Below are 27741 nucleotides of genomic sequence, written 5' to 3' on the forward strand. Positions count from 1 at the left end.
GGATCTTTAAAGGTCAATTTATCCCAGACATCCCCTTTAAATAATTAGTATTAGTATAAGTTATGACTATGGAAGTCTTCACAACTTAATACGGTCCAGGATAGATTTATTTTCCAAGTTATAAAATATGATAATCAGTTTTAAATCATAAGTATACACATGAATTAGACGTCCATCAACATACATTAAATGAAACAACATTGTCCCATTGCATCACAAGTGCTTTTGTCGAATAGACTGAGTGCAACGATAATCAAATTGTATTCAGTGCGCATGCCTTGCCCCTGATTTACTAAGTGTCCATGCTTCTATTGTACAGTCAGATACAAGGTGTCGATACACTATGGTTGGTCTGGACTCCTTGCAGCTTTCACCTTAACGTATTTCTAAAGAAGCAAAGATGATACCAAGATATGAAAAGGCTTGAGGTAATTACTGGACAGACCAGTCCGGCCACAAGGTAAGTATTAGTAGTTTTAGCATTGACAAAACGTTGACCCTTTCTTCTTCCTTTCATCCATATTATATAAAAATAGACTTTCTAAAGCCGTATGATGCAAGAAGTGATTCCAGCAGTCAAATGTTCAAGGCTTTCTCATTTCGATGGCTCACATTGACAAGTCAGGGATTAGCGTAAATAACAGGCAATTGTCATTGTTCTATAATTGCACTAAATCAATTGCCGAGGCTCATAATTGGCCAAACCCTGACTCTTTTCTCCAATCCATGAAATTATGTGCAAGCCTATATTGGGCAGATTGTCAAAAATATTTTTGTAGTAGTCCAGAGTAGTAGAATATAATACAAAGAACAAAAAGACACTTGAATACCAAGAACCAGCTTGGTCTTCTAGTTATTCGCAGTAGCTGTTATACAAAACCTACACAAAATTTTTTTTAAAGATGGTACATGGAGATTTTTTTTTTTGTATTCAGCTTAGCCAAATACACTCCCGTAAACACAATGCAAATGCCCCTTATAAGTATAGATTATAAGGTTAACATATAAATGTCATGACCTCCATATTCCCGGTAAGCATTTCATCTTAGACCCAAACTACTGTGTTCATGTCAAACCCCGTGTACATCGAATCTCTTGGTTTCTGGTCTTTCTTGGCACTTATTGCAATGTTTTTCCCGTCACTTCTGCCTGGTTTTTCAACTTTACTTTTAAAGTCATTTGCCGATGGGAAATAAAACACGCTTTTTTGTTTGCTCGTCTTCTTGCCCCTCTTGTAAATTTGAGGTTTTTGATCTTCCAAATTTGGCCAACCGGGTTTCTCTTTAAGAAGTTTATCTCGGTCTGGCCGAACGCTTCTCAAAAACTTTTTGAAGAAATTAGCCGTCAGGGAAAACTTTTTGTAAATTTCATGCGATCTATTAACACCCAAAAGGCCTTCGCCGCTTTCTCCTTTTTTCTCCATCTCTGGTAGGTCTAACCAGTTTCCGACAAGATCTGCAAAAATGTTGTCACCTAAGACGAGGGGCTGACGGTTTCGGCTCTGGGACATAAGAGAAGATGTCCAGTCGTTGGCTTCATCAGATACAAAATCATCAGTACTCTGTTCAAGGTCAGAATGACTATGATTATTAAGGATATGGCCCCGAAAGTTGGAAGATGCAGACTGGAATTCATATATAGGCCACCTGTCCACTGGAAGCGATATGGGAAAAGAGGTTCTAGTCTCTGCCACTCTTTCTGACAATACCTGAGGACCTTGTTTCAAGCTTGGAATGGAGCTAGCCGTGCTTGCAGCCCATGACCCTCGGCTCCCAGCCAACGAGCTGTTGTCTAGACTTCTTCCACCTGCCCTTATAGTCTCAGCCTGTTTTCTGGACTCATGCCTGACCTCAGTAGCCTCTCGTACACTTTGGCAATATGGATTTGCTCTCGTAGCTTGGAACTGGTTCTGCTCCCCTGAAATTTCCAGCTGCTCAAGAGCCGTCTGAACCTGGAGTAGTTTCAGTTCCTGGAGTGCACCCATCATAGAGTTCATCTGCTCCTGTAAACCTTCTCCAACTTCTCTCATTGACAGCTGCAAGCAGTAAGAGAGATGCTCAAGTTAAGAACACATTTAAAAAAGTTTAACATATAAAACACAGTTTTCGCATTAAGCTATTTAACCTGTATACTCAATACAGTACAATGATATATTCGATATACTGCATACATATGCAGCATGTTTGATGAATTCTAAGCAGGAAAAAAAAACAAAAAAAAACAAGACTATCATAAAGACTAGTGTAGTTGCTGAATGGAGCAAGGCTTAGGAGGAGATATGGGTGACAGCTAGTTACTGTTGTACTTTTGAAGATGCTTTAATTTTTTTGCAATGATATAGAATCTCCCAATTTTGTTATAATAAAAACTTCAATACATATATAAAAAATCACTTGTCCTTGCAATATGGAGGATTGGATTGAATAATAAGAAGTTAGCATGTTCAGCTTGGAAACAACTTGGAAGATTACCCTAGAACCATTTATAAGTAAGGTCACGGCACACCCCCATCCCACCGATCCACTTTTTTTTTCTTGAATTTTTTATACAATCAATCATTTTGAAAAGGAGTTTTTGTAGCAATGCAAAATAAAAATTACGCAGGTATCATTTAGAGAGGATGAAATGGAACCTGACCATAGAACCTGTGGGAACACAAAGGGTCTCATGGCTGCATTTGTCTCAGGATAGTGGCGGGTCTTTTGTTGCGTTAAAGGTGGTAATTCATGGGATGATCTTTCAGCGATTAACGATAAACGATCTCAAACGACCGCTATGACAAACAATCTTAAATTGTTCACCCTATTACACAGGACGATGATCGTTACTTACGGTCGTTCTTGCGCTCCTTCTTTCCTGGCTGATAGACCAGGGAATGACAGAACAACGTGTTATGACACTGAATGATGCTCAAACGATTTGTGAACGATCAACAATGAAAATATATCCAATTCTACCAAACGATCAACGATTTCCCATTGGTCGTTTAATCGTTGCCTGCTATTACACGAAACGATTATCGTTTAAATCTGAACAATCTAACGATTTTTCAAATGAAAATTGTCCCGTGTAATACGTCTATAACGCCATGGCCGGTAAATTGGTAACCTGGCATTCCCAGCATGTCGAGTCAGGACAAGGAAATCAAGAGGAGTGGGGATTCCTCCAGATGTGGATCGGCAATCAGGGATGGGGAACCTTCGGCCCTCCAGCTGTTGCAAAACTACAATTCCCACCATGCCTGGACATCCCACCAGACAACATCTGGTGCCTGTCACAGGGCAGCTTTGCAGATTGCGAGCAGTTTCTCGTCACCGAAAGCTAAGGCAACTATAGATATGACCACCCCATGTTGGTCGTGTACAAGGTTATCCGATCTTACGGCAGAAGGAGCGACTGCACGCCAATGGGGAAAAACTGCTGGAAAAGATCTGCCCTCTATATGGCATTTGCTGCTGGCAGATACTCAAACACTCAAGTTATTTTTTATGTAGATACCTATTTTTTGAATCATGTTTCTCTATTTCTACCACGGAAATATTTTGTGTAATAGTATCATATAACTGCTTTGTAATGTCTAGTATTACTGCAGTATAACCCTCACACGCTTATTCCTTTCTTCCTGTCGCTCCTCTCTGCCCACTGGTGATTGGATATCAGATTTCCAACTTCGTATTGGAGGGGGTATGATGATCAATACACCATGACAGCTGCCTGTGGTTTACTATTGAAGCCTTTACAGCAAAGTCTTTGACTTCATGTGAATGTGTGATACATTGCCGGGTCCCTGCCCCCTGACATTCTTCATTCACACGCAAAGGCACAAACACTACTGAATGGATTAACCCTAATGCAGCAATAACCCAAATGAATCCGTGACCATGAAAAGAGAAGGAAAAAAATTACAATATGCTGACAGGTACCCTTTAATGTCCCAACCCCTTTAAATCCTTTTATTTCACTAGAAATTCGAAATAGTCAAAACTAAGTCAGCAGCCAATAAGCTTTTTCATGTGGCCAGCTATAGTCATCTATTCTATTTTTTCTTTGGTGTAAAAAAACAATTTCTCTGAATGGAAGTCTTAAAGTGATACCGTCAACCCCCCCCAACTCTCGCTTCATTTACAGTAATTGGTGGACAGTGTCATGTAGGTGGGGCTTAACAGCAGCTCCCTGCTGGGGAGAGGGCCCAACTGCCATAGAGCCCCGCCTATGTGACTCTGTCCACCAATTAAATTAAGCATGTTTACCACAGAAAGAAGATACAGATAAGTGTTATACAGGTATATATCATATGTGCAGCATCTAAGCTTGTGGAGGTGACAGTATCCCTTTAAACAGTTCTGAATTTTGTCTTTGAGCTTATTAATATTTTACCAATCTGGCTATATCTGGGGGGGCTTTTATTTACTGCCAAAAAGAAGAATCAGATCCCACCACTGGAGTGCAGAAAGAGACGTCTTTGTTTTTATTAAACATTTTCTTGGTTTCCCATTTGACTACATTTTTGCCATTATAGGTCCTCACATATGTGTAATATGGAAGTAAGAATAAGTACATAGGGGGAGATTTATGAAACATGGTGTAAAGTGAGACTGGCTCAGTTGCCCCTAGCAACCAATCAGATTCCACCTTTCATTCCTCACAGACTCTTTGGGAAATGAAAGGTGGAATCTGATTGGTTGTTAGGGGCAACTGAGCCAGTTTCACTTTACACCATGTTTCATAAATCTCCCCCATAGTGTTTCTGTGCTATCTAGCCTCAAACTGTGACCGTCCAATGGGTGTCACAAAATAAAAGCTGATCCTTTGGAACGGTTCACACTTTGCAGTCGTGATGCAGCTAAAATTGTACCGATATACAATCACCGCACTGAGAGGGATGGCAGCAACAACAATTTGTTAAAGGTAAGGTGTCACCTAAGTTTTCTCTTTACTGATTAGAGTCAGATACTACAACTTGCTCTTTTATTTTAATCTGTTTCTATTTTCTGACTTTCATTTTCTTTTTATTTCACTTTTTGTACATTGTTATGGGGGCTGCCATATTGCCTGGGCTGTTCTTAACAGCATTTAGTGACATTCTTTACAGCAAGACTCATGGACATAGACAACAATAGATAGAGTCTGCCCCCTTGAAATGAATGTGAAACATTACTGAGCACGCTCTGTGACCTGTGAAGAGGTCATTTCACAGGGAGTTGCTATTATCTCCTCTAACTACTGGTGTCACATGCTGCAATGCTGTACAGATCACTTTACTGCAGCCTCCTCTTATCACCACAGACACAACAGGAAGTCTCATTTTAGTTTTAGCCCCAGTGGTGAGAATGAAAACTGCAAGATATCGGGATTATTTTATAAAATAGATAGAAAAATGGAAAATTAGAAAAAGTAATTGAATTCTTTTAAAAAATATTATTTATACAATAAGTCATTTTCTGATGACACATTCCTTTTAATAGCAGTGCAATGTGGGTCATATAAATAATCTGAAATGGAAAAGGTCCATGTATTAAAATAGAAGTCTTGCAGCCTTCTTAGACTTGGTGTTATTAAGTTCTTTTCTCTATATCGAGACTATTTTCTTTGCTCAGTCAGGGATTTGCATATTTAGAACATATCAGTCAATGTAGCAGTCAGATTCTTACATATAAAATAAGACAGCATTCCCTGTGGAGATAAGCTGGTCTGCAAGTGTTGATCTGTCTATATACTATGACACTGAGGGATATGTAGGGACCAGCTTATCTCTCCAGGGAACAATTTGGTACATTTTGAGTGCATTTTAATGAGAGAGAGAGAGAGAGAGAGAGAGAGAGAGAGAGAGAGAAAATATATCACATCAAAGGCATGAGAACAGTAGAAAAGAAAATAGAGGAAGTGACAGGCGCCATTTCTAATCTGGTTTAGGTCTGGCTGCAAGGGTGACGCCAAATTTATTGTGGATTTTCTTGCCAAATGATGGTCCATAAGGATGTGCACGTAGTATGCGGTGACTTGAAGGGGTATTCCATCCAAGAGCTAAAAAATGAAATGCTCCCAAACCTAGTTGGTCTTACTCACTAAGTCCCAATGAGTATTTTGAGCTGTAACCGGTCCTTCTAGCTACTGCCAATCCCGAGTTAAGTGTTTTTCTAAAAGTGGGTCTTTAACCAAGATGGCGCTGGCCCGGAAACTAAATTTCCCAGCATACATTGCATCTCAGAGCCAACTGGCAAGTATCCACCTCATCTTGTAGTATCTGACCATTGCTGACTCAAGCTGCTTCTGCTTTACACTGTAAACAAAATATCTATCTATCTGTCTATCCATCTACATACATTAGAAAGAGAGAGATGAAACAACTGTGTTTCCTTTCCCTTATACTGCTCAAGAGGCTGTCACTGCTCTGTTGTTTCCCCGCCCTTTGACCAGGTGCTCACTGATTGGTATCATGTAAGTGGTGTGCGGGGTTACAGATGTGCGACCAATCATCAGTAGTCATCCACACATCTTCCAGGGTAAATGGGAAGGTGGGGATGACTATCGTGAAGTTAATAGGCCACACAAACGAGAATTGATGTTGCTGATCAGCGCCTGATTGAGACACTACATTGGGCCACGTAAAAGGGCCCAATAATATATATTTATTACCAAAGAAGGTTTATATCAGGTAGGATACATGGCAATAGCAGGATTTTTCAGGAATTCAATTTGGATGGCGCTTCCAAAGTGTAGGACATTGATGTTTGATTGGTGTAGGCCTGACTTCTGCCAACCAGTAGAATGAAGCAGATCTGCAGCAGATTTGACTAAATGAATGAACACAGCATCAAATCTGCACCATCAAATCAGATTTGACAGTGCGGATTTCATGCTGCAATACCCTCAACAGCTACCCTCAAGCTATTTTTCTCTTCTCTGAAACGTGTGTGTGTTCCAAGCTACTCACCCTCCCATCTACCTCCTCCCCGTCCCTTGACTTTCATTTTTACTTCTTACCTGATCCCTGATTTTGAGACTGGATGAGCTTAGCTAGAAGTAAGGGAGAGGAAAGACGTTTGATAAAAGGAGAAGAAAGCATTTTTGTCTGATAAGGTATACTACAAAATATCTTATACTTGCTTGTACTATTGATCGATGCAAAGTTTGTAGAAACAGCTGCACCTATTTAACTAGCAAGATTGAGTACATGGAACTATGTTGACTATTAATTTATCATAACTATAGGAATGTATGTTTCTTTAATAATATATAATGGAGGCTGCTGAGCGCAGATCACTTCTTCAGCTAGTAGTAGTATAATAAAAGCGAGCAGAACATTCCACCCACATTCCTTAGGGAGATGCTATATTAACTTTTAAAGTCTTGAGATGACTTGGTGGAGGTCAAACAGATCCTCATTCGCCTTCCACAATGCAATGTTCCTATTCACAGTCCCCGGCAAGGAAACAAGGCCAGCATGGCCGCCTCCGTCTATGGAATGTTTACTGTCTGCCTATAACAAGTAAAGCTGCAGACTGACACGACACACACAGACTTCACCCAATTACTGACACTAAACTACAGATAACATTCACTCAATGGGATGGAGGACATTAGTCCTCTGTAGGAGAGAATACACCAGATGGAAGTATAGTTTCTGCCATCTCTCCTCTGCATCCCTGATACTTCCTCCTGTCTAAATGACAGTAATGCTGACGCTTATTATCCTGTCTCCCCCGATTAGGACGCAACCCGTCAGCTTAACCCATTCCTGGCTAAAATGAGCATTGACTGTGAGGTAAAGATTCATGAAAGTGTAATAAAAAATTTTTTTCCATAGGAAGGTGACAATACAGAAGTGTCAAACATTGTTTTTTTACTTACAAAAAAAAAAAAAATATAGTATAATGTAAGGTCATTCTATTGTGATCTGACCTGCATAAACCCTCACAGCATGGTAAAAGCTGATATATATATATATATATATATATATATATATATATATATATGACCTATATGTATTAAGGGGATTACTCCAGCGAAAATCTTTTTCTTTCAAATCAACTGGTGTCAGAAAATTATATAGTTTTGTAATTTATTTCCATTTAAAAATTTCAAGTCTTCCCATACTTATCAGCTGCTGTATATCCTGCAGGAAGTTGTGTACTCTCTCCAGTCTGACACAGTGCTCTCTGCTGCCACCTCCATGCCAGGAACTGTCCAGAGCAGCAGCCAATCCCCATAAAAAACATCCCCTGCTCTGGACAGTTCCTGACATGGACAGAGGTGGCAGCAGAGAGCACTGTGTCAGACCACCACTTCCTGCAGGACATGCAGCAGCTGATAAGTACCGGAAGACAGGAGATTTTTAAATAGAAGTAAATTACAAATCTATATAACTTTCTGAAACCAGTTGATTTGAAAGAAAAAGATTTTTGCTGGATATTAAAACCATATACATAGACCTATAGCTATAAGACTGATGAGAATCTTTGTGACATGTCTAAGGTTTTTTTTTTTTCGGGTTCGGTTGGCGTTTCATACCCTGCAGCTGCAGAAGTTGCAATGCCGCCATAAAGAGTCCTGGAAAACATGGATACTTCCTGGTAACCCAAGGCAGCATCCAATTTCTGCAGCCGCAGGGAATCAATTGCAGAGCGTTCAGGTTCAATCCACTCATCACAAATTGTTACCTTCCAAGAGCCATAACTTTTTTTTCATTTTTTGTCATTTTGGGATTCATGTAACTTATTAATTAACTTTCACTAATTTTTATTTTTATTTTTTTTGGGAGGGGGCGGGGGCATAATGGAATTTTTGGCATTTTAAATTTACACCAAAACAAACCACAAATAACATCATACATGTATTCTTCTGGGCCACTATGATTACAGTGATAACAAATGTATTTGTGGGGTGTGGTCTTGTTTTTGTAGCAATATGTATACTATTTATGCATACCAATTTTTATAACTTTTCGACTATTTTTTTCCAGTTTTTTTTATAGCTTTCACCATGCTCTATAATTAACGTTAGAATTTTTTATGCCTTAACACCCATGTTCCCAGTTCGTTCCACATGAACAGCCCATTTTGTAAGACTAGGCTCTCTATACGTTACCTCTCCCCGTATTCCCACAACTCTAATAACGGTTCCCAGTACTCTCATATAGCAACGGGATGGACTCCTACATGATGGAGCAATGTTATTCTGCAGGATGGATGCATCACATGAGATCCATAGTAGAGACTAGAACATTCACAATAAAGCTAAAAATTCACATTTCTCTAAAAAAAAAAAAGGTGAAAGCCGAAGCAAGGAACAGGTTAACTAGGTTTGACAGCCTGTGATGAGTTGGACTTCAATGGCAGAAAGCCAAGCTCTAATACCCATTCATCAAAAGCTCAGCATGCGCTGCCACTTCATTAGCCCATTGCCTCCCTCCTGTCAAGGGGCTAAGTAGGGAGCTGAGCTGTGATTGGCCGCGGGAGGGACCTGTAACCATATGTCAACCGGTCGCAACCCGGGAGCCGCAGCCACTAATGATGCAGTCACTTTTTGGCTGGCACGCTCAGCAGGGAGTCGTGATCTCTGGTGAAGTGAATACGCAGCGCTAGCCAACAAGTTCTTGGTGCTATATATACTGCTACACATGGCAGAGGGTATTTATAACCAGGATCAGTCTTTATATGCTCTTTTACTACTTTTCAGTATTTTTCTATTTTTTTTTTTTTCATTGATTAAGTTTTCAGGCATATTTAGCAACTTTTTTTTAATGTTGGGAACAGCTGCAATAAAACATACAAAGGTGTGTACACATGGGGGGGAGAGGGTGCGATAGCGTAAAAATAACGGCCGCCATACCGCCAATATTGTCCATCATTTTTAAAATAAGGGACGTTATTTGCGCAGCGACGGCCGTCATTATGAAAGTTGGCTGTCATTTGTACAGTGTGAACCAAGCCTGTTTCTGTTATCTGCTTTATTCGTCCTAGTTTTACACTCCAATTTCATTTATTTCCTGTTGTTTATATAGTTGCAGGATATTCTGAGTACAGGGGTATATTTTCTTTCAAATAAACTGGTTACAGAAAGTTTTATAGAAAGTGGTTTCAGAAAGTAAGATAGATTTGCTATTTACTTTTATTTAAAAATGTCATGTTTTCCCATGCGTATCAGCTGCTGTATGTCCTGCAGGAAGTGGTGTATTGTTTTCAGTCTGACACAGTGCTCTCTGCTGCCACCTCTGTCCAAGACAAGAACTGTCCAGAGCAGCAGCAAATCCCCATAGAATACCTTTCCTGCTCTGGACAATTCCTGACATGGACAGAGGTGGCAGCAGAGAGCACTGTGTCAGACTGGAGAGAATACACCACTTCCTGCAGCACATACAGCAGCTGATAAGTATGGGAAACGTGACATTTTTAAATAAAAGTAAATTACAAATCTATCTTACTTTCTGAAACCAGATGAAAGAAAAAAGATTTTTGCCAGAGTACCCTTTTAAGCTTTTTTTCTCTTATAAAATGTATTCTCCTATCAGAAAATGTAGAAAGAAAACCAAACACCCTGAGGAAACCCACTGGATCACTTGTGTGGATTACCCAATAATACCAAATCTAACAAACGTTTGTGCATAGTTCTAAATACAATCCTCAAACCCAGGAAGTGTCTACTCCCAGAGCGAGGCGGGATATGTACAGCGTCACAGCGTGATAATGTTTATGGTCCAGGAATAGAAAGGTCGGCATTCCACTGCCCAGCTGCATGACAGATGGGGGCAGAATATTTGAAATGGCTTCTAGCGAGGAATTATGCCATACTAGAGAAGACTGAGAAGTACCCCTACTGGACATAAGAAACTAATCCTATGGAACAATGGCTTAGGGCAAGGATTCAAAAAAAAGGGTGAGGAGTAATGTTGAGCAGAGAAAATATCCAAGTTCATCAACTTCTCTAGAGAAGTTAGTAGGCACCCGCCCGCCTAGGTAGGGGTGCCCTGGGACTACTGGTGGCACTCTCCATATGGGCAGTAAAATGTTATTCAGCTTCCAGTGGGCCGCTAGGTAGGGGTTAATAATTTAGTAGGAAGGGGGCCCTGCCTCTTCTCTGCCTTTTCTCCCTCCCCGTCAGGCAGCAGTGGCCAATTATAGATGTTCCTGGGTCCCGTGGCCAATGGTGGCGTAGGACATGTTTTTGCAGAAAGATATTACCTGGTGTTCCCGCGTTTTTCCCTCAGTCCACTTCCTCTGCATAGCGAGTTGGTTGTGTTCCCCATGGCATCGGCTGATAAGCACTTGATGGCCGTGCTCCAGGCGCGTGCAGCCTCGGAAGGTGAGGGCTGGCTGGGCAGATTCATTGCCGGGCTGAGCTCCCCTCCGGTTAGCTTCCCTCAGCAGCGCAGCGAAGGTAGGCGATCGGCACGGCGTTCCCGAGCCCCTATCCGCCTTAGCCCCTCCCCCTTACTTCTGACGTCGGGTCCGGCGCGTGGCAGATCCAGGAGAGCTGATCGGCCTGCACGTGCTCCTCCTGCTTCAACTGCTCCCACTTCCCTTGCGGCGGCCAGCGGTCCCCCCGAAGCGGTGTTGTCCCGGCCTGTAGCTGCCTCTTCGCAGGTGACCCGCAGCTCCGCAGCTGATCCTGCCCCGCCTGTCTCCCTCCCGGTACGGAGCCCTCTGACGATCCCAGAGGCGGCACGTGACCTATCGGCGGCCGCCGGATTAGTGAGCCCCCTGCCCCTGATAGAGCCCTCAACAGCGGCCGCTCAGGCTTTTAGGTACCCGTGGCTTAGGATGGGGAGTCAGGCTAGTGTCTCCTCTGACGACTCCCCCATCCCTTCGGCCCAGCATGGGTTGGTAGCCCCCTCCCCCTCTTCTGTTATTCAGGCCGCACAGCCCCCCAGGCAGCCCCGTGTATTACCCCAAGCTGCGCAGGTGTCGGACGCCGCAGCAGGCTCTGGGGAGATGCTGCCATCGGCTATTACAGCCCAACTGCTTCCACTCTCCAGCACTGCCCCCACGCTTCCACCACCTGTTGATAGGGCGCAGGACACAGGTCGTGCAGCCTCCAGGCTTAGCTCGGTATCCCGCAGCTGCAGGCGCAGGTCCCGCTCTTCATCTGACTCCCAGGACTCGCGGCGCCATCACTGCCGCAGGTCGTCTGGTCACCACCGCAGCCGCTCCAGTCGTCGGTCCAGGGCTTCCGGTGGCCGCAGGCGTTCCAGGTTGTCCGGATGGCGCTCCCCGTCCACGTCGGGCGGTTTTTCCAGCGCCTCGGACGCATCTGGCCGGAGCCCCAGGGACCTCCGTGGAAGCAGGAGTTTGTCCCGTTATTCTAGGTCGAAAAAAGCAGCGGCAGGAGGAGTCACGCCGGCGGCTGTTCCAGCTCCTGTGCCTGCAGTGTCGTCTGCTTTGTCCGCCCCTGTTACGGTGTTTCCAAGTTCTTCTACTACGGGTGAGTTTAACTTTACTGGGGCATGGGGAGCGGGAGGGTCAGGGGAGGGGGAAGTTGTTTCTACTTTGAAATCAATCTTGGAAAAGTTGTCCCCACCCCCTTCTTCTGTCGTGGTTACTCCTGGGCCTCCTCCCCCTATGGCGGGTTTACACAAGGATGCGTTCTTTTGTGGGATTAGCCCTTTAGGATCGCACCTGAGTACGGATGTAAAAGAGAAGATTTGGTCCAATCAATATGTCGACATTTGGTCGCTCATTTCGGTGGACCAACACACGGTGGACAAAGAACAGCGTCCGTTCACGGGTTGCCAGGAACATGAATAACTGGTTACAGGCTTTTTCTGTACTAGGTTATGTTATGGGGCAGAAGCATCAGAAATGTTTGCCTACTTTGATAGTATTTACTCGGCATACAAAGCGCACGGGGGATCTGCCTGGTGGCAATACGATGAGGACTTCCGTCGGCGTTTGGCGCTTCAGCCGGAGATCGGCTGGGGGGTCAGGGCGACGGACGTGTGGTTGCGCCTCATGATGGCCCCAAGGGCTCAGCCCTTTCAGGGAACGGCCGCTGTCACCGGGGCAACGGGAACAGCGGCCGTACGCCGTCCGGGAGCATGCTGGCTATATAACGAGGGACACTGTAGATTCGCGGGTTTGTGTAAGTACCGACACGAGTGTTCGACTTGTGGCGGAGCTCACTACGCCACGCGTTGCCCTACTCCAAAAGGCAGGCTCCCTCCTCGATCGACCACTACCGAGATCAAGGACCACGGTGAGGGTAGCCGTAATGCGCCCGTGGCTAGATCAGTACCCCAATAGAACGGACGCAAAAATTTTGTTTGATGGTTTTATGTTTGGTTTTTTCATCCCCTTTTATTACTCTAGCTCCCCCCAGTTTTCCGAAAATTTGAAGTTGGCACGTGATCATCAGCAGGTACTACGGGAAAAAAAATCGAGAAGGAGGTTTCTTTGGGCCGCATGGCTGGCCCGTTTTGCTCTCTTCCTTTTAGGAACCTCAGGGTCTCCCCCTTGGGAGTCGTGCCCAAAAAAGGAATTAGGCAAATTCAGGCTCATTCATCACTTGTCGTTCCCAAAAGGATCATCAGTAAATGATGGGATTCCAGCGAGTGATGCTTCAGTTTCGTATGTATCTTTTGATAAAGCCGTGTTGTTACTCAGGAGGGCGGGGCGCGGTGCATTACTTGCAAAATCGGACATAGAGTCTGCTTTCCGCTTGCTGCCGGTGCACCCTGAGTGCCACCATTTGTTGGGCTGCCAGCTGGATGGCCAATTCTATTACGACATGTGCCTGCCCATGGGATGTTCCATTTCGTGTCACTTCTTTGAACTTTTCAGCTCCTTCCTGGAGTGGGTGGTGCGATATGAAACGGGTTTTAATTCAGTCATCCATTACTTAGATGATTTTTTTGTTCATTGGTCCGGGTCAGGATGATTCATGTCAATATTTGTTATTCATGTTTCAAGGTTTCATGCACCGCTTCGGGGTGCCGCTCTCCCCAGAAAAAACGGAGGGCCCTGCCACAAAGCTGACTTTTTTGGGGATCAAGATCGATTCCGTGGACATGGTCTTTCGTTTGCCTGCTGACAAGCTAAAAAAATTAAGGGACCTAATTGATGGTTTTTTGGCGGTAGAGAAGGCCACATTGAAACAGGTCCAGTCCTTGCTGGGTCTGCTGGTCTTTGCCTGCAGGGTCATGCCCATCGGGCGCATTTTTTCGCGCCGCCTGGCTATGGCGACTGCGGGTGTAAGGGTGCCTGGGCATCGTATACGGATTACACTCTCTTTGAAAGCTGACTTAAGAGTTTGGAGGGAGTTTCTCCGTATTTACAATGGCCGGACTTGTCTGATGGGTACTAGACTGATCAATGATGAAGTAGCCCTGTACACTGACGCGGCTGGCGTCTCAGGTTTTGGTGCCATCTTCGGTCACGAGTGGTGTGCGGACGTGTGGCCGGAGGCATGGAGGGATCGGGGATTTTGTAGGAACTTAACCCTGTTGGAGTTGTTCCCCATAGTGGTGGCTGTTGAACTTTGGGCCTCAGAACTCTCCAACAGACACATTTGTTTCTGGTCGGACAACGCCAGTGTGGTTTCTTGCATAAACGACCTCTCTTCCTCTTCTCCTCCTGTCATTAGTTTGCTTAGGCACCTGGTCTTACGTTGTTTGGAACATAATGTTTATTTTCGATCCCGGCACGTTCCAGGAGTTAAGAACAATGTTGCTGATGCTCTGTCTCGTTTTAATTGGCAGGAGTTCAGAACGCTGATGCCCGGGGCCAGAGAGGTGGGCAGACCTTTCCCGGAGCTGATATGGAACCTGGTGGATCTAGGATGATGTCGCTGATTTCCTCGTCTGTGTCGCCGAGTACATGGCGTCAACATGGTAAGGCGTGGGCAGAGTGGTGCGCACTGGTGGGAACGCGGGATGCTGCAGGAAGTCGAGAGCTCCGGCTGGAAATTACGGTGGAATTCTTGTTGAACATCAGAGACGCGGGTCTATCAGGGGTTGTTGCGCAGTGCAAGTTGGCTGGGGTAGCCTTTTATTTTAAGTTGTTAGGGTGGGAGGACGTTACGAAAGCTTTTTTCATACGGCAGGCCCTTAAAGGGTGGAAGAAAGAGGGGGCAGGCACAGATAAGCGCCGTCCGGTGTCGTACGGGCTGCTGTCTCGTCTGGTTGCGCATTGCCCAGCCGCGTGCAGGTCGCCTTACGAGGCGACACTTTTTGCAACGGCGTTTGCGCTGGCCTTTTTTGGCGCGCTTCGCATAGGCGAACTTCTTCCTCCTTCCAGAGTTCGGCCGGGTGGGCTTAGGGACTCCGATGTGTTTCTTGGGGGGGGGGGGGGTGTTTACGGCTCCGGATTGCCAGATCTAAAACGGACCAGGCCGGCCAGGGGGCTTGGCTCCCGCTATGGGCTGTAGATGGTCCGGTTTGCCCGGTTAAGCTTTCGGAAAAATATGTCGCGGTAAAAAGCGCGGGGGAGCGTTTTTTGGCCCACGAGGACGGTTCTCCTCTCACGATTTTTCAGTTAAGATCTATGTTCCGCAAGCTTTTGACAGCCCTGGGGCTTCCCCATCAGGAGTTTGGAATGCACTCTTTTAGAATTGGCGCGGCGACTGAGGCAGCCAGGGCGGGACTCTCCGAATCGGTGGTGAAGAGGATTGGTCGTTGGCGTTCGGCGTGCTATGCGCGTTATGTTCGCCCGGAATTGTTATTATGAGTTCCTAATTGTGTTTTCTTTTTCAGAGGTCGTTATGCCCGCAATATGGATTGTGGGCCATTCATACGTATTTTGTGCATGTCAGCGTGCAGAGGTTCGTCTTGGGGGCAGGAGCCTAGGCTTCTGGAATATCGCGGTCTCCTGGTCATGGATGCGGATGGGGTTCACTTGTCCGAAATTGGCACCGACATATTTCTGTCCGGCCTTCAGGACGGCATAGAGCAGGCCTTATATTTGCTCGGTGGTGGTCGGACCCCTGTCTAGGTATAGCAGGGCTCCTCTGTGGCTGGAAATATTATGCCTGGGTAGTGTTGTCGGATGTGTACGGCGGGAGTCTGCCGGTGGCACACCGTTTAACCCAGATGAAGAGTTCGGCACCGCAGTGCCCGTTGGTTTGAGTGAAAGTTATAAATAAAAGCTGTGGCCGACCATCACCCAGCAAAGTTATTCATATGTCTGTTTTTATTCCTAGCGGCGGTTTAAGCGGGGACAAGATTGGTATGGAGCCTATTAGTAGTCTGATAAACTTGGATATTTTCTCTGCTCAACTTTACTGATTTGAAGCCAAAGCCAGAAACAGACCATAAACAGAGATCAGGTCATAAAAGAAAGCTAGACTAGGTGAGTATATGTTGTTTTTATTATTTTCTGTCAGGGATGGGTCTGCAGTGGGATTAACTGGGGGAGGGGGGATACTACAGTGGGATTAACTGGGGGAGGGGGGATACTACAGTGGGATTAACTGGGGGAGGGGGGATACTACAGTGGGATTAACTGGGGGAGGGGGAATTACTACAGTGGGATTAACTGGGGAAGGGGGGATACTACAGTGGGATTAACTGGGGAAGGGGGGGATACTACCGTGGGATTAACTGGGGAGGGGGGATACTACAGTGGGATTAACTGGGGGAGGGGTATTACTACAGTGGAATTAACTGGGGGAGGGGGGATTACTACAGTGTGTCCTAGGGGGAGGGGGGGGGGGGGGTTACTACAGTGTGTCCTATAGGGAGGGGGGGGGTTACTACAGTGTGACCTATGGGGAGATGGGGGTTACTACAGTGTGTCTTATGGGGAGATGGGGGTTACTACAGTGTGTCCTATGGGGAGATGGGGGTTACTACAGTGTGACCTATGGGGAGATGGGGGTTACTACAGTGTGACCTATGGGGAGGGGGGGTTACTACAGTGTGACCTATGGGGAGATGGGGGTTACTACAGTGTGTCCTATGGGGAGATGGGGGGTTACTACAGTGTGTCCTATGGGGAGGGGGGTTACTACAGTGTGACCTATGGGGAGATGGGGATTACTACAGTGTGACCTATGGGGAGATGGGGGATTACTACAGTGTGTCCTATGGGGAGGGGGGGTTACTACAGTGTGTCCTATGGAGAGATGGGGGTTACTACAGTGTGTCCTATGGGGAGGGGGGTTACTACAGTGTGTCCTATGGGGAGATGGGGGTTACTACAGTGAGTCCTATGGGGAGATGGGGGTTACTACAGTGTGTCCTATGGGGAGATGGGGGATTACTATAGTGTGACCTATGGGGAGGGGGGTTACTACAGTGTGACCTATGGGGAGGGGGGTTACTACAGTGTGTCCTATGGGGAGATGGGGGATTACTACAGTGTGTCCTATGGGGAGATGGGGGGTTACAACAGTGTGACCTATGGGGAGATGGGGGTTACTACAGTGTGACCTATGGGGAGATGGGGGTTACTACAGTGTGTCCTATGGGGAGATGGGGGTTACTACAGTGTGTCCTATGGGGAGATGGGGGTTACTACAGTGTGTCCTATGGGGAGGGGGGTTACTACAGTGTGACCTATGGGGAGATGGGGGTTACTACAGTGTGTCCTATGGGGAGAGGGGTTACTACAGTGTGACCTATGGGGAGATGGGGGGTTACTACAGTGTGTCCTATGGGGGGATGGTGGTTACTACAGTGTGACCTATGGGGAGATGGGGGGTTACTACAGTGTGTCCTATGGGGAGATGGGGGTTACTACAGTGTGTCCTATGGGGGGATGGTGGTTACTACAGTGTGACCTATGGGGAGGGGGGGTTACTGCAGTGTGTCCTATGGGGAGATGGGGGATTACTACAGTGTGTCCTATGGGGAGGGGGGTTACTACAGTGTGACCTATGGGGAGGGGGGGTTACTGCAGTGTGTCCTATGGGGAGATGGGGATTACTACAGTGTGTCCTATGGGGAGGGGGGTTACTACAGTGTGTCCTATGGGGAGATGGGGATTACTACAGTGAGTCCTATGGGGAGATGGGGGTTACTACAGTGTGACCTATGGGGAGATGGGGGTTACTACAGTGTGTCCTATGGGGAGATGGGGGTTACTACAGTGTGTCCTATGGGGAGATGGGGGGTTACTACAGTGTGTAACAGGGGAAGGGGGATTACTACAGTGTGACCTATGGGGAGATGGGGGGTTACTATAGTGTGACCTATGGGGAGGGGGATTACTACAGTGTGACCTATGGGGAGGGGGATTACTACAGTGTGTCCTATGGGGAGATGGGGGGTTACTACAGTGTGACCTATGGGGAGATGGGGATTACTACAGTGTGTCCTATGGGGAGATGGGGGTTACTACAGTGAGTCCTATGGGGAGATGGGGGGTTACTACAGTGTGACCTATGGGGAGATGGGGGTTACTACAGTGTGTCCTATGGGGAGATGGGGGTTACTACAGTTGGACCCATGGCCATGGCCACCCGTGACTGTCCCTCTTTCTTCCGAGCAAAATTTGGGAGGTATGCCCTAGGGATCCCGGTCGGAGTGTATACTATGTGTATACACTCCGGCCGGGAGTCCCTCAGTAGGCAGCACTTACGTGAGTTCCGTGATACTCACGGAACCTATGTTGTGTGAACATAGCCTTATTATATTCTGGGCTGTTACAGTGCAGTAGCGTATACTACAGTGTTTCATAGTTGTGCTGATCAGAGGACTGGCTGGCTAGACATGATGGTGGTCCTTATCCAGTAGAGCTCGGCCCCAGATGTCCTGTGTGAGTGGGAAGAGTTATAAATAAAGCAGATGTGTACACCGGAAGCTGTGAGAGCGTCTGTAATAGGAAGGACGTGGGAAAGGCCAGCTAGAGATGACAGACGCCGACCATTGTTCTCACTCAAACACACCTGCAATACTGTGTACACAGAGTGAAAAGTAGAAATTCAGAAAACTATTAGCTCTAGGCCACATACTAACATCAGCCACACGTTAAGGGGATAGTTCACAAAAAAAAAAATCTTTCAAATCAACTTGTGCCAGAAAGTGACAGAGATTTGTAATTTACTTCTATTAAAAAAAAAATCTCAAGTCGTCCAATACTTATCATCTTCTGCATGTCCTGCAGGGAGTGGTGGTTTCTTTCCAGTCTGGAAGGCAGGAAAGGTTTTCTATGGGGATTTGCTACTGCTCTGGACATGGCCAGAGGTGGCAGCAGAGAGCACTGTGTCAGACAGGAAAGAAAACACCACTTCCTGTAGGACATACAGCAGATGATAAGTACTGGAAGACTTGAGATTTTTTAATAGAAGTAAATTACAAATCTCTGGCACTTGCTGGGACCAGTTCATTTGAAAGAAAAAAAAAACTACGCCCTGCCCATCCTGTACATAACTATGGGGATTGTTACTTTGCCGAAGCTCCTATTAACAGCATTCTGAGCTATGCTTTATAGCGGTAACATGATCCATAGGGACCTATAGGCTGGAGATGTCCATTGACTCTCTGCTCCTTTCATTGTTATCCTACCTGTGATGATAAAGAGGAGTCTGCTGAGAAGCTCTCTCTATAGAAGAGGACACTATTATAAGGCTTAGTGGCCATATTAAATGCAGTGCCATGCAAAAAAAAAAGGTATCCATATTTTTTCAATATAATATTATTATTTAAGCCTCATTTGGGATGTTCAGTTCCATAACGTGACACTATGTGTACAGACCCGACACAAAGTCCATACTGTACGTGTTCAGCTACACAAAGACAGGTTGGATGACTTTTATGAATATAATACTGATGAACAGAATCCAGTATTCGAGAATATAAGGAAATGTAATATAATCGTATGCTATGTATGCTGTGGCTGGGTGGGTAAGTGCCTAGTGGGCAAGTGTGAGAGACTGATCCCCACTGCCTGTCACCTTGTATGTATCACCTTTCAGTATCTGCTCTTCTGTTATGTTTGTTGCCCTGAGAAGGACGCAGCCCACGATTTCACAGTCAAAGGCGTTTACTGCCCTGAAAACTGACATGTAATAGCTATAAATGGAAGTAGGTCAATGGCAATACGGGCAGGGATTCACAAATGTAACATCCCGCAACATAATCCTCTGTATATATAGTGTCCACATATTCCATAGCACCTTACAATATCGGGAAATGAACAATTTACACAATAGGAATGAGCTGCTCGTGAGAGTCCTTGTACAACGGCCACCGCCATCTTTTATAGAAATTAAGGTGGTTGAGCCGGTTACCAGCCAGTCTGTGTATGTACAGATATCATTAAAAAAAATTACCTATTATGTAAATCAAGTTCTTGGGGGGATTTATGAAATTTAATTAGGGCCCCGTCCCCTTTTCCACGGCCGGATTCACTAAGAGGCGCACACCTTTTGGCGAATCCGGCCAGCCGGCGCCCGGCGTACCAAATCCACACCTGCTCCCAGTAGATTTGGATCATGATTTAGGCCACGTTCACACAACGTATATTTTGAATTAATAGCGGCCGTTGTTGTGATTTGCCGTGATTAATAAAAAATATGCATTGCATTGAAATCAATGTAATCCCGGCCGTAGTGTATAAACATAGGGGGACATGTATCAAGTGGCGAAATCAGTTTTTTGGCAGAAAGTGCCGATCTGCGAATAATTTTATTCGCAAATTGCCGTTTTGCGAATAAAATATTTGCAAATTGGCACTTTCTGCTGTGTACGCCAGGAGGGCAGGGAGGGGGCAGAACGGGGGGCGCAGACTTACTTCAGTCAGCTGGCGTAGGTTTCCTTGCGTGCACACCGGCACGCGCGGGATATATGTAGAGGCAGTCCGCCTCTACATAAATCTCGGTACCGGCAGAGCTGTGGGGACATTTTTAAGTCCGGCGCAGAAAACGCCAGACTTAATAAATGTCCCCCATAGTATACACTCTGGCTGGGATCCCTAGAGGCCGCATGACAAACTGACATGTCAGTTTTGTGCGGCCGCTATTCATTGAATAGCAGCTGCACAAAACTGTCAGTTCCAACAATGGAGCTCCGGCCGCACTTTCCATTATGTGCTATGGTGAATTGAGATGCGGGCGCAAACGAATGCACCCGCATCCCAATTCACCAGAAAAGAAGTTGATCTTAAACTTCACTGACACTGGCCCTTTTGTGAAACACCTAGGTCACAGAACTGATGGTGTCATACTGTGTGTGAACGTGGCCTTACACCTATAAACCGGGACAGTTCTTTTCCCTGGTCAAACATTTTGTGAAAGCCTATTGTGATGTGGCCACCACATGGCACTGCATTACTGGTCCCAGGATGCCAGGCACTGGCTGTACCTAATGCAGTGACCATTCAGTGTAGTAGGCAAGAATTCTGGGATTCCCAAGCTTCTTCATTGAAGGAATGAGAGTAGGGTTTCCCCAGGAACGGAACAAAACGTTCTCGGATTCCTCCACGGTAATAACGTTTCTAATTGTTGGAACAGGATTTGAATTGTACGTTATTTAATTTTGGATGAAAAAGCTTGAAAATAAAGGAAATCTATGAAATATATCCATGTCCTTAGAAACGCTCCCAACTGTTCTGTATATTAAAAGGGGTAAGTCGCCATTTTTTCCCCTTTCAATTCAACTTGTACTTATCAGCTGCTGTATGTCCTGCAGTAAGTGGTGTATTCTCTCCATTCTGACACAGTGATCTCTGCTGCCACCTCTGTCCATGTCAGGAACTGTTCTGAGCAGTAGCAAATCAGGATAGAAAAACCTCTGCTGCTCGAATATCACTTTCTGCAGGCCATACTGCAGCTGATAAGTACTGGAAGACTTTTAAAGATTTTTTATTAAAAAAAAAAAAAAATAAATAGAAGTAAATTACAAATTTCTGGCACTAGTTAATTTAAAAGAATTTTTTTTTTTTTTTTTGTGAACAACCCCTTTAAATATTTTTTGAGATTTTGTAAGGAGGTTAAATTCTATAAAAAGCTGAAGATTTTATTATTCAGTTTTGCCTGTATTTGGTCCAGAAGAAGAGGTGATGCTGGATTTGGCTCCGTGTCCCCCCTCCCCATTAGATAAGATATATTTATGCAAATAGTCAGAGGTGGGTAATTAAACCCTTCAGAGTCTATGCAAATCCAGTGCTGAGCCTCTGCGGGGCATGTCACAACGTGTTCATCAGCCTACTTCTATGGGACCAGAAGGGACGGAGCTGGGGTGTACGGAGGAGGGGGGTTAGCTACTGTACATTGCGTAGTCACAGCCTCAATCTGTTCCCATAGAAATGGTAATAAATACTATATACCGTGGGGATATTCTATGCAGTATTCACATATAAAGTGATGCACTAAACGTGACTCATTCACATCACCATAAAGACAAGTTATTAGTGCATCTCCAGCTATAAAACTCCACGCCACCTACATACATAAAGGGCCTGTTCACACCTATGTAGGAGGATCGATCACAGATTCAGGTATATTTGAACAGAATAACATCATTTTTTTCCAATTAAAACCAATGAGGACTATGATGGAAATCTGATGGACCCCATTACATGTCAATGGCGTCTATTGGGCACTATGGGTGATGGATCCAGCACACCATTATGATGGAAAAATTAGATGGATGATGCAGGTGTGAACACAGCCTAATACTGAAGCGGCCGCTTCTTTTTCTAGGGGTTGATACATTTACATATAGGAGCTGAGTTCAAACGATTATTAACCAAACCACCCAGAGGTGAAAGGGCCTGCGGATATGAAAGCAACAAAATGCCTAACCAGTATAAAGTTAAAACTCCTTACAGCATGGAAACGTCACTGAGGATGCAGGTGTGAAACTTACCTTCATCCTTGTGCACTATAGAGATATAGGTGCCAGAGATTTGTAATTTACTTCTATTAAAAATCTCAAGTCTTCCAGTACTTATCAGCTGCTGTATGTCTTGCAGGAAGTGGTTTATTCTTTCCAGTCTGACACGTTGCTCTCTGCTGCCACCTCTGTCCATGTCAGGGAACTGTCCAGAGCAGGAGCAAATCCCCATAGAAAACTTCTCCTGCTCTCCAGACTGGAAAGAATACACCACATCCTGCAGTGCATACAGCAGCTGATAAGTACTGGAAGACTTGAGTTTTTTTTAGGAGAAGTAAATTACAAATCTCAGGCACTTTCTGGCACCAATTGATTTGAAAGAAGAACATTTTTGGTGAACAACCCCTTTAACCAATTCACATTCCCTTCAAGCTCAGCCTGATGTAGGTTGCCTTTATTTATTGCATGTTATTTTCTAATAAACAAGGGGATCCCCGACTTGTCATTCATGGTTTACCCCCTTACATGTGCTGTCTAGGTCGTAAATTGCTGTAAAAATCAACTACTTGTTAACTGCAGTGACCTGAAAGAGGGAGGCGGCTCTATAAATCTGAGGCTTGTGGCATCCTGGCGTTCTGTGTCCCATAGAGTTTGGATGAGCAGAATGTAACTGGCAGGCGCTGTATGTAATCTCTGGCCTGGGGCGGCAGTATGTGCAGCAGAATATCGTTGCCATTGGCATTTTCACTGGCTCTTGAAGTTACTACTTAATATGAAACTGGGTTGGTTTGAAGTATCGTTGAAGTTGAAATCTATCTAGATCAGGGGTGTGGAACCTTGGCTCTCCAGCTGTTGCAAAACTACAACTCCCATCATGCCTGGACAGCCAAAGCGTTCAGTTGCAGTAAATTCTGCTGCAGTGGATAAGCACTAACACACTGGTGCCTGTCACACAAGAGAGAAAATCTATAGGATTGAAGTGAGTAATGAAGCAAGGAGAGTTACTGCAGAGGCCGGACCTGCATCACAAGAGAGGATGCATATACTATTGATTAGGACAGGAATTAAAGGGGTATTCCACTTAAACAGAACTTTTTACATGTTGCTCCCCATGGTGAGACTAACAATTCCTTCCATACTTGTTGTTATCTATTTAGTCTCCTTCCCCCAATTCTCAGCTGCTGACTTTGTCTCCCCCTCCTTCCCCCTTCTTACTGCTGATGTAAACAAGTCCCTGGGAGGCTTTTTCTGCAACACTGTAGCTTCTTTGTAATTCTGGGAGGGTTAATCTGAGGTCAAGCGGTTGATAAACTCAGTGTGATTAACCCTCCCAGCATTACAAAGAAGCTACAATGTTGCAGATACAGCGTGCCAGGGACATGTATACATCAGCTGTCTCAGAAGGGAGGGGGAGCCAGAGAGAAAGGCTCACACACAGATTTTTGTGCCTTCAGTAGAAAGCAGCAGTTGAGAACTGGGGGAAGGAAGCTGAATAGATAATAACAAGTATGGAAGGAATTGTTAGTCTCACCATGGGCAGCAACATATCAAAAGTTATGTCACACATAGTATTTCCGTCTTTTGGTCTTTGTCTTTTTTTCAAGCAAAACCAGGGTTGGGTTGAAAACACAGAAACTTTGCAAATCTTATACATACTTATAATTCTGCCCTGTCAGCCAAATCTGGGTCGGAAGAAGGCGGGGGGTAGGAGAAGAAGAGCTCTGCCCACTTTAAAGCTCTGTTCACACAACATACTATTTTTGAAAAGAACGTCCATGGTTTTCAATTAAAACAACGTCCGATCTTTTTATACTGCAATAAAACGCACTGAAGTCGATGCAGCTATGGTTGTTGTTTTCACTCAATGCATCGAATGACGGCCATTGTGCCATTGACTTCAATGCATTTCATTGCAGTGTGAAAAGAACGACTGTTGTTTTAATGGAAAACAACGCCCGTTCTTTTCAAAAATAGTACGTGGTGTGAACATAGCCTAATAGTTTCCCCATAGATAAGCTATGCTGTCCAGGTAGGATGGGAATTGTACTTATGCAACAGCTGGATGGCCGAAGGTTTCCCATCCCTGACTTAGGGCAATGCTGAGGGTCCCGGGAAGGGATCAGAATTTATTTTTGTCTTGAGGGAATTCTTAATAGTAAATGGACGGCTCCTTTAACCTACTGTAATAACTGTTGGGGGGTCATAAAACCCAGCCCTTCCAGCCATGCCCTGGCGTCTGGTATAGAATGCTCTGCTGCCGCAGTTGTTGTGTTCCATCACAAAAGCCCCGGAATGTTCCGTCTATGGGAGCTCAGCTTTGTCACTGGAACAGAGCAGCGTCATTCCGCCCAGGACAGGACAGGTGTATACTAGAAAGAAAGCCGCTCGACTTACAAGCCTCTTACTCTCCCTTTCCCACAAGCTTCGCTTTGTTGTCTGTTTGTATAGGTAACCGAGGTCCCATCTCTTTATACTTCTCTGGAGTCTATTATACTTCTGTATATATTGTATTGGCACATCCACTACTCTCCTGTCCTCTCTCACAGCTTTAAACAGCCATCTCTGACTAATAAAACAGCTTCACGCTATATATATGACTTTTATATGATATATATACATATTGGTGGCTGTTGTTTTATTGAGCGCTATAGAGAGTGCATGAAAGCAAGAACCTGAGACATGGAAAGCTGCTGGATTTTAGATATATTCCTTCCTATACCTAATGACTGACGTATCCACAGTGATCTGTCAGAAGTGTTAGAGAAGAAAGAACATTATATTGTGTGCAAGTAGAATATGCCCGATAATAGCATGGGAGGAAAAGGGGAAGGGGTTCCATGACCACTTAAAGTGTCACTGTCATATTTTATTTTATTTTTTTTATTCTTTTGCAGAAATCAATAGTCCAGGCGATTTTAAGAAACTTTGTAATTGGGTTTATTAGGCAAATATGCCATTATCTGCATTCAAAAATACATTCCCCAGGTTCCCCCCCCCCCTCTCATTCACTGCTCATTATCAGGAAATCTCAAATCTTTTACATCAGTTGAGCCCTGTGTAACCTATGGAGAGGGGAGGGGGGAGAATAGTCGCTAGTAGAGAGCAGAGAACAAAGGATTACATAGTGGGAGCTGTGCGAAAGCCGGTATTCAGAGATCAGAGAGGTCAGTGAAGACTTCAGTGGAGATAGCCCGGTGATGTAGCTGTAAATTAACTATTTGTTGTCCTGTTTTGGTGACACCCCTCCCTCCTCCATAAGAGAACCATGAAGACAGGGGGGAGAGCTTCAAACTGCTTTTTCATGATAATAATGCATTTTTCAGCTAATAAACCCAATTACAAAGTTTCTTAAAATCGCCTGTACTATCGATTTCTGCAAAAAAAATAAAAAATTTAAACAACAGTGACACTTTAACAATGGGCCCCACCTACTGTGTTATTTAGGCACTGTATATGGTGGTGGTATTATTAATATTACTATTATACAGTATTGTTATATGAGCACTATATGGCACTGTTATATAATGACTACAGTCTTTCACTACTCTTTAGGAAGTATTATGGCAGTGATATCCAGTATCCAGTGTTCATGGTGAGCCAGCTGTCCCAGATTAAACCTAGAAGCTAATTATAGAATAGAAACCATTGTTACACTATGTGATGTGTATATATATATATATATATATATATATATATATATATATATGTTACATTCTTTGTTTTAATTTCATATATTTACATTTATTAGCCCAAACATTATTCTCCATGAGTTAGAGCCATATTACACAAGACGATTATCGTTCGAAAAATCGTTAGATCGTTCGAATTTAAACAATAATCGCTTTATGTAATAGCAGACGACAATTAAACGACCGACAAGAATTTGTAGAATCATCGTTGACCATTCACAAATCGTTTGAACATCGTTGGGTGTAATAACACGTCGTAACAAGTCGATCATCCGTAATACGGTGAAAGATTTAAGATTGTTTGTCATAGAGATTGTTTATCGACGAAAAATCGTCCCGTGTAATACCAATAGATAATATACATAATCTGCATCTCTATAGACAACTTTTGTTCCTAACACTTGTTTAGGCGACATGGTCCCGGCCATTCAAGACACTGACTCCCCCTCCCCAGCTAAGAGCAAGATTTTCAAAAAGCTTCCAGCCTCCCCAGACATCTGCACTCTTTGTATATACATTCTTTACTATAAGGAATACTTGGTGGGGGGGATTATCAATGCTTATTATACCGGGAAACTGGTGGAAAACAAACCCACATTTTTGAGCAAGGATGGCATGTGGCACATTTAAAAAAAAAAAGAAAAAAGAAACATAAAAGTTGCACATGGGGTAAAATGTTCAAATTTTTTTTTTACGCCTGAATATTGCAATGTAAAAATACTAGTAAAAATATAAACATGAGAAACTGATGATAGGCTGTAACAAAGGAGCAAATTACTACTAAATTACTATAGTAGATAGATAGATATATAGATAGATAATAGATAGATATAACTGTTAAATTACTATATATATATATATATATATATATATATATATATATATATATATATACACACATATATATATATAGTTAATTTTACCTATTTATTAATATACACTCTATTGCCCTCTTTCTCTCCTTTTTCTTCTAAGTACAGTAGATTTCTTACCAGCTCCTGCTTCAGCCTTCTAAGATACTGGTCCATCTTCTTCATGAATGGGATCAGCTGTGAGAGTCCATTGGCCTGTTAGGAATGTCAGCAGTCAGCGCTCCAGCCCTGGGAGCACATTGTCAGATCCTTGGCTGAGTCTTCATGTAATATCTGTGATCCACAAGATCTATGGAAATGAACGTCCATTAAATTCCGGTAGACTTGGATGAGCAGTTTGGCGCTTGGCGTCTTCTTTTCGTGCACTTTGTTCCTCCTGTGAGAGTGTGATAGCTGAGACTAGTTGACAGTCTGCTCTCTAAGCAGGCAATCCTTTCCCAGAGCCCAGGGCAATGTGCAGGAATAGCTGCTT

At 44.4% G+C, this 27741-nt stretch overlaps 1 protein-coding gene across 2 annotated transcripts; it reads right to left on the reverse strand.

The window, feature by feature from the left end:
* Positions 1–27654, reverse strand: INKA2 (inka box actin regulator 2). 2 transcript variants are annotated; one of them, XM_069945442.1, is made up of 2 exons: positions 27390–27654; positions 1–2035 (listed from the first exon to the last, which is right to left on the reverse strand). In XM_069945442.1, the coding sequence occupies exons 1-2, from the start codon at positions 27432–27434 to the stop codon at positions 1046–1048; spliced, it is 1035 nt and encodes a 344-aa protein (XP_069801543.1). In that variant the 5' UTR covers positions 27435–27654; the 3' UTR covers positions 1–1045. The 2 variants fall into 2 exon arrangements, with proteins under 2 accessions (XP_069801543.1, XP_069801544.1); XM_069945443.1 differs by lacking the exon at positions 27390–27654 and adding an exon at positions 8098–8184.
* Positions 27655–27741: the final 87 nt, after the last annotated feature.

Source organism: Dendropsophus ebraccatus, chromosome 11 (genome assembly GCF_027789765.1).
Source record: "Dendropsophus ebraccatus isolate aDenEbr1 chromosome 11, aDenEbr1.pat, whole genome shotgun sequence".
Taxonomy (NCBI): domain Eukaryota; kingdom Metazoa; phylum Chordata; class Amphibia; order Anura; family Hylidae; genus Dendropsophus; species Dendropsophus ebraccatus.

Coding starts and splice junctions, on each gene's coding strand:
- INKA2 (XM_069945442.1), bottom strand. CDS start 27,434: ATGAAGAAGATGGACCAGTATCTTAGAAGGCTGAAGCAGGAGCTG. Junction 2,036..27,389: donor GAAGGCTGAAGCAGGAGCTG/GTAAGAAATCTA, acceptor TACTGCTTGCAG/CTGTCAATGAGAGAAGTTGG.